At 33.3% G+C, this 11,636-nt stretch overlaps 2 protein-coding genes across 17 annotated transcripts in view; one reads left to right on the top strand and one right to left on the bottom strand.

Moving 5' to 3' along the window:
• The window catches only part of LOC126863629 (calcitonin receptor-like), a 166,227-nt gene that overhangs the window by 67,507 nt on the left and 87,084 nt on the right, over nucleotides 1–11,636 (top strand). The window lies entirely within an intron of this gene.
• On the bottom strand, nucleotides 1,864–11,358 carry LOC126863633 (UDP-glucosyltransferase 2-like). Its single transcript, XM_050614003.1, has 5 exons — nucleotides 9,980–11,358; nucleotides 6,178–6,597; nucleotides 4,496–4,727; nucleotides 3,330–3,555; nucleotides 1,864–2,976 (listed from the first exon to the last, which is right to left on the bottom strand). The coding sequence occupies exons 1-5, from the start codon at nucleotides 10,379–10,381 to the stop codon at nucleotides 2,691–2,693; spliced, it is 1,566 nt and encodes a 521-aa protein (XP_050469960.1). The 5' UTR covers nucleotides 10,382–11,358; the 3' UTR covers nucleotides 1,864–2,690.

The raw sequence follows: 11,636 nt of genomic DNA, 5'->3' as shown, positions 1-11,636 counted from the left end.
ACATTGGAGAAGGCGATTCACAGTTTCCACGTCGACTTCATCGTGCGGTAGAACCTCGATTCAAATGTGATTTGTGGCTTCACGCGCTGGGATTTACGGCAATAACTAACTGCCGCGGATAGTCACTCGACGGTTTTCGAGTTACCCGGCTTACCTTCCAATCGCAATCGTGTTTTGTTTCGTACGAGAGAGCTTCGCTTGATTCTGCTGCATTTATAAGGTTTTCAGTCAGCCGTATAATGCTCAATTATGGAGAAACTCAGGATCTGATAATACCAGAGAATAAAATGATCGAAGTGACCGGTATCGGTCTTTCGTTTTTCCAATTAGGAATTTAGTTTCATCGTAACAAATTGCATTGATAATTTTTAATCTTAGGATCAAGTAACCCGATAATACCAGGGAATAAAATGATCGAAGTGACCGGTATCGGTCTTTCGCTTTTCCAATTAGGAATTTAGTTTCATCGTAACAAATTGCATTGATAATTTTTAATCTTAGGATCAAGTAACCCGATAATACCAGAGAATAAAATGATCGAAGTGACCGGTATCGGTCTTTCGTTTTTCCAATTAGGAATTTAGTTTCATCGTAACAAATTGCACTGATAATTTTTAATCTTAGAATTAAGTAACCTGATGTAATCCCTTTTAAATCAACCAGGATCAAACGATATCAGTTAAGAAGTGGGTATAATTCTAATGGGAAATATTTGTTAATACGAGCTTGGATTTTTTAATACCATGTATTTGCTTTCTAAAATAGTTTTCGTCTTAGTCAAATAAGTTATCATCTTATAATACCAACAAAGATACGATGATCGATAAGATCTTCCATATCTTCGTCGTACAATTCGTTAATAACAATTACTCGTTAATCTACTTCATATTATTTTCCGAAGGTATCGTTGATTGATATTTTACAGCAATTACCTCGTGACATCTGACAGTATAATCATCCTCCCATAAACGAGGATATCGATAAGAAAAGTTCGTTGTCAAGAACTTCTTCACGTGTGTTGGTTTCGTTATTACGGTTTCTTCGATATCACGTAATAATTTATATTGACAGTGAAATAAACGCTACAACAATCGAGAGGAAATAAAAATTTGAAATTTTTGCCTCTTAATTAAAATTCCGAAAGAACGAGGAAGAGCAACTTGCTTCTTTTCATTTGCATTTTTTCTGAAAAAACTCGACGATTAGTAAATAAAATGCCTCACTGACGCTTAATTGTATATAGCCTGTCTCGGTATTTAGTTGACAGTGTGTAAAGAGGAAAATTCCAGCGGATAAAAGCGTAGTGACTAGGGACACGTATCATCGATAAAAATATCTATTTTCGAAATTTCCAGGCTGACGTTGCTTTTCCGAGCGTACTCTTTCATAACGTTGAAAATTCTGAGAGGCAAAAATGCATTTGACACGAACTGTCAGCATCTAGAGGCAAGCGCATTTGCAACGATTAAACGCGAAACGATCATTGAACATTTTGTTTCAGTAAATCAGTATGAACGATATTTCACGAAATTCTTTCCCTCCGTGAGTTACAAAGTATTTTCCGATTTTCAAAATATTACACCACGTTCTATATGATTTTGGAACACAAGAAAATATCGTTTTACATGTGTTCGTTCGTTCTTTGTTTTATGCTCGACAACTTTCAGCGTACAATGACGAGCAACAGAAGAAACATAATAACATAATTTTAAAATGATTATTTCATAACCCTATTTACTACTTAACTATTATCGTTACTATTAAAAATATCTGATTGTCTTGAAAGATAAAAACTGGAATATGCAAACATGTACGTACGTGCTCTTCTTTATCATTTTTCTCTCAGGACTTTTTTTTACTTAATTTACTTAATTTACTTAATTTACGTTACTGTAAGAGTATAACAATAATGATACTGATAATAGGCTTTCGCCTATTGCGACCTTAATTCGTCGGATACAGAGATCTTCCTTATTTTTCACGCCAATGTTCTAATCATCTTTAGATCTATTCACTTAACAATTCACAAGCAATAAACATACATCGTGTGCATATTTTTTGTATTTTTCACTATATAGAAACATATATATATATAGTCGAATGTTTGCGATTCGATATTTTGTCGTTGGCCGGTTCGCATGGAATGGATTAATTCACAATTTAATTGCACTTACAAATTTTCCTAAGTAATAATATATCTGCGTTGATACACTTTTATAAAATTAAAAAGAATTTATCTAGTATCGTTAAAACTGGACGCGAGCGATGATACGAGTACGTTGGTATATTATCGTTAAATTCAATACGATTAAGTAAATTTCCGTTTTGATAAAAAGGATCTGTCTTTTAATAGCGAGACGAGATAAAACGTCGAGTTCAGCTAATCGTCGAACCGTCAATGACATTAATTACGAAAACCACGATTACAGGGCGTGTCGCGTAAACAATTCACTAAGAGATCTTATCTCTCCACTAAAGCAATCTTCTATGTACTACATCTATTCGAATTTTCCTTTCTTTTTTTTTTTTTTTTTGTCAAAAATAATATATATAGTACGAAAAATATTTTTATCGCGTTTTCTTTTCTCTTTCAATGGAAAAAGGAGCAACGACTTCGTCGAGGAGAAACGAACCAAGCTTTCACGTCATCAACGTAATAAAAACGAAAAAAAAGGAAAGGAAAGAAGTACTTAAGAAATTTTCTTCTTGCGTAACTCGTTGGAATCCGAGTTACTAAACGTTAAATTAAACACGAACTGAATCGCGGTCATTATAATATAGAGAGCGGCGACAATGGCAATCAGAATAAACGCTACAACGTCCAATAGTTCCACTTGCCACCATGTCAAGTCCATGGCCGGTGATCTGAGCGCGTTTGCACCGTGTCTGATGATGTATTCGACCCAATAAATCGCGGTGTCCGCCGCACTTAACGGACGATCCACGAATTTTCTCGAAAGCTTCTTCACCGTGTCCCTGAAATGCGTACAGACACTTGACGAACTTTATAGACGTGTAATTAGACCGTCACGATATCATGGCTCAAGGCTGCTTAACATTTTCTTATCTCGTGACACACGATAACTTGTGCCAAAAATATAATACTAAATGACGAAAGATTTTCTTTGATATAGGGATAAAATAGTTCAAAGATAAAATAGTAAAATAAAAAGAGAAAATACTTTTTATAGAAAAAAGTGCGATTGCAGTCTGTCGAAATGTTTGCCAAATTTAGCGGAGCATAGAAGAATTAAAATAGGAGCAACGAATGAACGCGATTAGGTGACTTGTATACGCGTTTAGGGAAAAATTAGAAAGAGAAAAAATACCGATATTTTGGATCGTTCAAAATGCTATTCAGGGCGTGATCCATTTTCTCCTCGGTCAGAGTGTCAATTTCTAATCCTACTGCAATATTGAGCCAGACGTAGGTGTTGATATTGATAAATTGATCAGCAAACAACGGTATACCGATCAGAGGGACACCGTATTGAATTGCCTCCTGGGTACCCATAAGACCTCCATGGGTGATGAATGCCTTCACATTCTTGTGTTCTGGAAAAAAGAAAACAAATATCCTGTTAGAACGAAGATTAAAACGATGGTTAAAGGGAAGCTTCGTAATCTTTGCTTGATCTCTCGAAGGTTTATTATTTATGGAATTATGATAATGAAAACTTAAATGAAATAAACGAAAATACATAGTCGGTTAAGTACGTTATTTGATGTTCGGTAGCAGAAATATATAGAAAGATGGAGTATCGAGAGTATGGAAGATTGAATATTATTTAATTATTAAAAATAATTATTATAAATAATTGAATTTTCTGCATTGAAATTGCAGATGATGGAATGTTGTATGGGCACTTAATCTTTAAATTTTAAAGGACGCTATTAACTTTCTAATCGATTAGAACTTTTATCAAAAAATCTACTTCAATCGTCTACCGTGTTACGCAAATTTTCGTCTCTGATAATCATCAATGAATAACGAATAAGCTGGTAGGATGTTATATCCTTAAAGGAAGGAAACGAGAAGGAAAAGAAGAAATCTTTGACGCGTGTATCTTATTTACATCGAATCAAATACGCTATAAAATAACCTTTTGATTCTATAAAATTCTAATAACGTTAGAATATAAATGTGTCGCATGAAAGATGCGTGTGTGAATTAATCGACGAATAGAATTGAAAATAGAAATCGTATTTTGTCTAGTCGCAACGTTGCATCGAGCTGAATATTTAACAATCAATTTTAATATCGAATATATTTATTCGTAATTCTGTTCCTACGTAAAATAATCTTTTAATCCTACAAATATCTTTTGGCGAAATCAAAAATGGACGAATTAAAATTTCTGCAGAACTTTAATGGACTTTACCTTAATAGACTTTTATCCTTAACGGGTCTTACCCTTAATGGACCTTACAAATCTTATCTGTCTAAGTACTTTCCTTCTCTCAGTTTCTAACACGTTCAGCGATGATTACTTACGGAGAACTTTGACTTGTGGCACCCATGGCAAGACATGAACGTTCTTCGGCAAACCAGGCGGAAGTTCGTCCGATTTTGCGATTTTCATCAAAACACGGACAGGTGATATTTTACTCAAAGAGTTGTAGAAGATGTTAAGGAGTTTCAGTGGGAAGGATTCGATCTTCACCATCGAGCCAAACGAGAAATAAACGAATCCATGTGTGCTCTCGTTCATCCATTTCTCTAGACTCTGAAAATAATTTTCCCATTACAATATCTCGAATGTCGTTATATCTCGTGATGTTTCAAACGAAAATGTTAATTCGTATGGTATCAAATTTTGCAAACCTTGCTGAAAACTACGTTTCATTGTTTTATTTTACAGAGCGTATAACTATTATCGTTGCTATTCTAAAATTTTAACTTACTGTTGCGATTGTTTTTAAATATATAGCCGTGCTGCAAAAGATCAACAAATTTGTGAAGTCAAATCACCAAAAATTCTCTGTGACAGTTGATTCTAATATTCCAGCCAATAGAAAAATAAAAAAGAAAGACACCAAAAAATTTAAATTTATAATGCATCAATTCAAATAGTATAAAATTATACAGTTTACGAATTGATTACATATTAGATATATTACATTTAAATTTCTAATATTCAGTGAAAATTTAAGTGCAATTAAAATTGTATGACCCCAATAAATTTTAATTCAAATAGTACGAAATTGTAGAGTATATGAATTGATTACATATTAGATATATTACATTTAAATTTCTAATATTCAGTGAAAATTTAAGTGCAATTAAAATTGTATGACCCCAATAAATTTTAATTCAAATAGTACGAAATTGTAGAGTATATGAATTGATTACATATTAGGTATACCACATTTAAATTTCTAATATTCAGTGAAAATTTAAGTGCAATTAAAATTGTATGACCCCAATAAATTTTAATTCAAATAGTACGAAATTGTAGAGTATATGAATTGATTACATATTAGATATGCTACATTTAAATTTCTAATATTCAATGAAAATTTAAGTGCAATTAAAATTGCATGACCTCAGTAAATTTTAATTCAAATAGTACGAAATTGTAGAGTATACGAATTGATTACATATTAAATATAGTACATTTAAATTTCTAATATTCAGTGAAAATTTAAGTGCAATTAAAATTGTATGACCCCAATAAATTTTAATTCAAATAGTACGAAATTGTAGAATATATGAATTGATTACATATTAGATATACTACATTTAAATTTCTAATATTCAGTGAAAATTTAAGTGCAATTAAAATTGTATGACCCCAATAAATCTTAATTTATATAGTATTTGAATTGAATTGATTTGAATAAACGAGTCTCTCTCAAAATTCTTTATGTAACTAAATTTAAGAAAATTTGTTCCTACATCTTCCGATTCTCAAGATATTCTACGAAATATAGTGACGATCTTTCGATCACTATCTTTATCCCTTCGATACGAACGAGTGCCGATAGAAGGAAAGATACTAATTGTTAAATATTTTTCTCCGTAATCTAGCGAGTTCTCTTATCAGCCGTGAAAGGATTCGCAACGCAACAGGTAAATAGAAGAAGATTCGTACATCGAGTCTATCTATATATCTAAATATCATACGTATTAACCAGAACGTAAAGAGAAAGACAAAAGTAAAGAAATAAAATTACGAGCGGTAATTCGACTCCTTCGTCTCGTACGTGCAATCCTCCGACCTCGATGTACGCAGGAGTAGTGTGCTTGATTCCATTTATCGACATATGCGAGTTACCGAGGATCATAGATATCTTCTTCTCCACTTCTCTGATATCGGGCGCGTCAGGGCTAACGTATTTCCTTAGAATATCCGTCTGTTCTGCGGTTTTTGCTTTGAACTCCCATTTCGTGTAAACGGTGTGCACAAAATTGTACATTCTCTGCCAGAAATTCATATTCTGCGAGTAGGCGATTAGATTGCTTGGCGCGAACGCCAAATTTTCCGGATTCGCTATGCACTCGTAGATCCATGGATAAAGGACAGAGGAGCTCGCTCCTATCACTGGCACCTTTAAGATATCACCAAATATCGCGAAACACTGCGCGCCGAATACCTGAAACAGGTTGAACAAACGGGTGGGATTTATTTCCATGGAATTTTTACAATCGAAATTCACAATTTTCCTTTCTTTCGATCTTTTCGAAAGAGTTTGATGGTTAGAAAGAACCGAAGAAAGATGGAATTACACGGAGTGCTAGTTTGGATGCTCTAAACGAATCTTCATCCAATTGAATCTTTATCCTGATAAAGGTGCTGAAACAAGAGTTTAAGTAAATCATTGCGGAATTATTAGCTTCGCATAAGGGTGTTTAATACCGTTCTAAGTTTTCAATTTCAGAAGAATTTAAAAAGAGATTGGATATTACTCGTAAAAGTAATATCACTTCTGAGAGCAATATCTAGTCTCAACTATTTTATTCTATTTTATTCTATTCGACTATTTTATTCTATTTTATTTTATTCAACTATTTTATTCTACATTCTTTCGATGATTTTGCTTTTCTGTCTGAAGAGTAACGAGAATTCGAAACATGGAACAATTCGTACAGTTATTAAAAGCAGTAGATGTCTTATTGCAATGTTTCTTATGTAACCATTTACGACATTTCTATGACATCGCGAATTTAGCGTAACCGTGACTTTCCATCTTCTAATCTTTCCAACATTCCTTACGATTACTCAACTATCGGGAAGGGAAAGGAATTGCTCCTCAACTGGCAAACAAAATATAGTTTACGTCTGAAAGTTACAATCAGGTTACGTGACAACAGAAAAACGGAAGAAAACGGAGAACTTTATAGACGATATTTTATCAAGAAATGACTAAGCATCAAGCAGCATTTGTGATAAGTGGCGTTTATTGTTATGGTTTATTGTTATTGTTATTGTAGTGGCGTAAATGATGACAGCTTTAGATAAACGCGGATGAGTGGAAATGACTTTACATAAAGTCATTAGACTGAAATCTTTGCGTAATAGAAGTTATATAATCGTACTTATCTGTTATCGTTCGTTTGCAAAAAATGTTACAATTTCTTTGAAAACTTTAAAAAGTGTGTATGTAAAACGTGTCGCAAAAAGTAAGCTATGGCGAGTATACTCATCAAATACAGAGTATGCGTGGCTGTTATAGCATAGAATTAAGTTGTAACGAAATGACTGTATTATTTTTTAATTTTATTACTGACAGAGCTGGTCAGAACACAAAATATCGCTATTTTTTCGTGACGAGTATACTCGTCAGAAACAGCTAACTGGTTAACGATAGAAAATAACAACTATTTATGTAAAGATTTCCGATATTCTGAGATATTATTTACGGTGTAAATTCGTTTTCGTTGGAATTTTCATACTACCAAAAGTAAATCTGAAATTTATCTGTTCGTTAGATTAGCGGAAAGGAAATTAATTTTGTTTTCTATTTTAAATAATTTTCTGTAGAGATAAATAAAGTTTCGTGATTTAAAGAACATAAATGTAAATTATGTTTGATCGGAATTATCAACAGGAAATGGTAATTTAAAAAGAATTTTTTAAACAGATGTAATTACGCTATTCTGGCGTATAAATTAAAATATCTTTTATTAATTAGAATATATTTATACGTATCATAAAATGATTTATCGGTTCTTAATTTAATTTAATTAAGTTACTTTAATTAAGGTACTTTAAAATATGTTGTAATCATATCGTGAAAGACGTCAGTGTATTTGGAAATATCGAATTGTCAAGATATCGCAAGGATAGTCTAACTAATAGACCGTTGCCTCGAAGATTTAATGTCTGAAGTATATTGACGAGCAATAAACTGATGGAAAGAGGTGCGGACGAAGGATATTGCTTTCAGGGAATAATTGTAAGTTGAACGAAGAACGAACAGGCCGGTTAGTGGTGATTTTGATAGCGTTTCCTTATAACGAGATAACGAGCTAAATTGTAGGTCTACTTTGAACAATAGGTCTTCATCGACTAATTCTACTTTCAATTTACGAACGACACTTTAGACACTTTGGAATACCAAATAACCACGAGATCTCTTACTCGCCCTGTAACTATGTGTAACAAATCCTCTATTTTTATTTATATAAATTAGTAATTAGTAGAATATTTATGCGATTCTATCTTTATTTTCTTATTTACTTTTCCTCCTCTTTCGGAATCAGCAATTTACTGTTACAATGTAACAATTGGTTTCTGCACATATTACTTTTGACAAATGTTTGTTTTAATATAAAGATGTAATTTATTTATTTGCCACAGACAGTCAAGCGTGCATTTCATAAATGAACGCCAAATCCGATCAATTTCATTTCTTCTCGTCCGTATATATTCTGCAAATTTTGGGAACAACCATGATTGCTTAATGATTCGTAAATATTAATTGCGATATATTGCAACTGAAATCGTTACGTTTCGAAATGCCAAATGTATCGGTATATGTATCTATCGTACAAATGTATACGGTATATGACGTGAATGACAATTACATAACAACAAATCTTCATACCTCTTTGATGTCCGATTCTAATCTTACGTAACATTTTAAATATAAATGTGTATTAATTATAAATGTTCTCCGTATCGTAACCACGATGCCTTTCTTTATCCTTTGAAAGCTATAATTTCGAACGAAGTAAAGTCCCTGATAAATAATGCAAAACTTTATGCGCTGCATAATACCCACGAACTAAAAATAACATTTATATTCTATCCACATTTGTTGTATATGTGTTTGGCATTCAGTCGATTTGAATATATTTCTAAAGGCTATAATCTAGAATAATCTAGATGATTTATTTTACCAACTTCCTTCTTGTAGTCGAAATTTCTTGTCAAAGAACCTTCGTCTTTATTTCGAAAGCTTACTATTAAATTATCTATTCGTAATAAATTACCGAGTACTCGGAAAATTAGGAAAATTTGCAATTTCAAACTTGCACATTTCAAAAGTATATCTCATAAAAAAAGGAAGTAATATAGCAAAAGCGTATCCTTTGGTATTGTTAATAATGCTAGTAACAGAATTACGTTTTACCTTTTATCTTTTATTACATTTCACGAAATTTCGATATTTCAATAAATTATTTCATTAAATCCTATCTTATTTTATATATTTAACTGTATTCAGTGGTCGGATAAAATTGAAGATCACAGGAGAACAGACACGTTGAGTTCTATATCTTTTGTATCTCATAGCGGAACAATTTTTAAATCTCCTAAGCCGTCGATCGATCCGAACTATTACGAACATAATTTTCTTCTTCGCTCTTACAACTAATTACACGGCCAATCTGATACAATTTTGACATATCCGCAGAAATGAACCACCGATGAAGCGATCCACTTTCTAAGATAGGAATTTCATTATTCCCGTGAATAAAATGATATCGTTGAACAAGGACCTTTCTCACGCGATATTTTATTATAATTCATACCTCCATTATGACCGCGTCGTAAGGTGGATCGTTAGGCGGGTTTCGTATAAGTTGCTGCACCTGTGAGTTGTTCAAAAATTCACAAATATTGTTTCCCGCCAAAGTGGCCACGACATGAGTAGCCGAGTCCGCAAACAACGTGTTTATTTCGTCGTAAGTCATGTTGTTCATGAATTGTCTCGCCATCGGTAGCACGATTAAATCGTTGTAATTCGGATACGGCTTCGTCAAAGGGAACGTACTAATCACGTCGACTTGATGTCCTCTCCTAGCCAGAATCTTCATTAATTGTTCGAACATCATAAAGTGACTCTTTCCATTGAAGGGAAACACGCCTAATATTCGATATCCTTGACATATCGATAATATCGTGAAAATTAACACCACTGGCAACAGCTTCATTTTCCGAACACTTTCTAACAGATTCACTTCACTTGCAAATTGTTCAGTTAGTTAATAACAGAAGTTTATCTAGTTTACTATCAACTTTCGTGCAACTGAATTTTTACGAAGCTTCAAAATACGGAACATGATAAGGGACGTATGAACTTTTAACAGATTTTATCGAAACTACGGTAATTTACGAAGCTTCCACGAATTAGCCTTTATAAAGCCTCGAAATACGAAAACGACAAGAGACGAGTGAAATTTTCATGGATCACAATAGCGCGTCGACTTGATCTCGCGATTGACACGGTCTAATTCAGAGTCGACATTATCATCGTACACTTCACAGAAATAGCCACTGTTTTGAAAAATATTTCGCTGGCCGCAGAAAGATCGCAGTCCAGTTCACAGGTTCCTGAAGAGAGCAGTTTTTTATCTTTGACCGTTGATTCTAGCGACCGTTCCAGGGAACGTCGATCGGTATAAAACGTTAATAGATCGTGAGCTATCGATCACTAAGCTTCGTTGTTATATATAATCAATTATCTGTATGATTTGAAGCATCAGAGATAAATTTGATCCTCCAATGGTCGATTTCTCTCACAATCTAAAATGCTATACACGGTCAACAAGTACTGAAACTTTCCAATCGTTGTTTATACGTATCATTTCCTATTGAAAACAGCTGACGAGTGGAACTTCATCGATTACGCTTATCCGCGAGCACGCATCTTCCTTCCACGCTGTCGATCACCTTCTGCGCGGATCGTCGGCCAACTACGTATTCGAGTTGGATGATCACGATAAACTGTCCAAGTCGCTTCGGCCAGATTACTTGCAAAATTTTCTCGAGTAACGTTCGCGTTTTCGGTCTCTTCGAATCATCTGACGAGTATGAAACGTAGTTTTATAAACGCCGCCTCGATACTGGCTTATGTGTTTGTATTGTAATCTACCAGGGTCAAGGAAACGCGAATATATAGGTAGGCAAAACTTGAAACGGAGCCATTGTAAAGAGTAGTTATTGCTCGGTCGCCAATAAGTTATGTCACTCGTGACGATACTGATTGCGTATTGCACATGATGAAGTTCGATGCATCAATTTAGAAAATTGTATAGATTATTAGGTTAAAAGTATTGAACCGTCGTGAATCAAAATTATATATGTATATATATATATAATATATATGTATATATATTATATATATATATATATATATATATATATATATATATATATATCGTGTTGCTCATAGATAGAGAGATAGAA

The sequence above is a fragment of the Bombus huntii genome, chromosome 3 (assembly GCF_024542735.1).
Source record: "Bombus huntii isolate Logan2020A chromosome 3, iyBomHunt1.1, whole genome shotgun sequence".
Lineage (NCBI taxonomy): Eukaryota > Metazoa > Arthropoda > Insecta > Hymenoptera > Apidae > Bombus > Bombus huntii.
The sequence above is the reverse complement of the archived record's forward strand: the minus strand, read 5'-3'. Positions and strand labels throughout refer to the sequence as shown.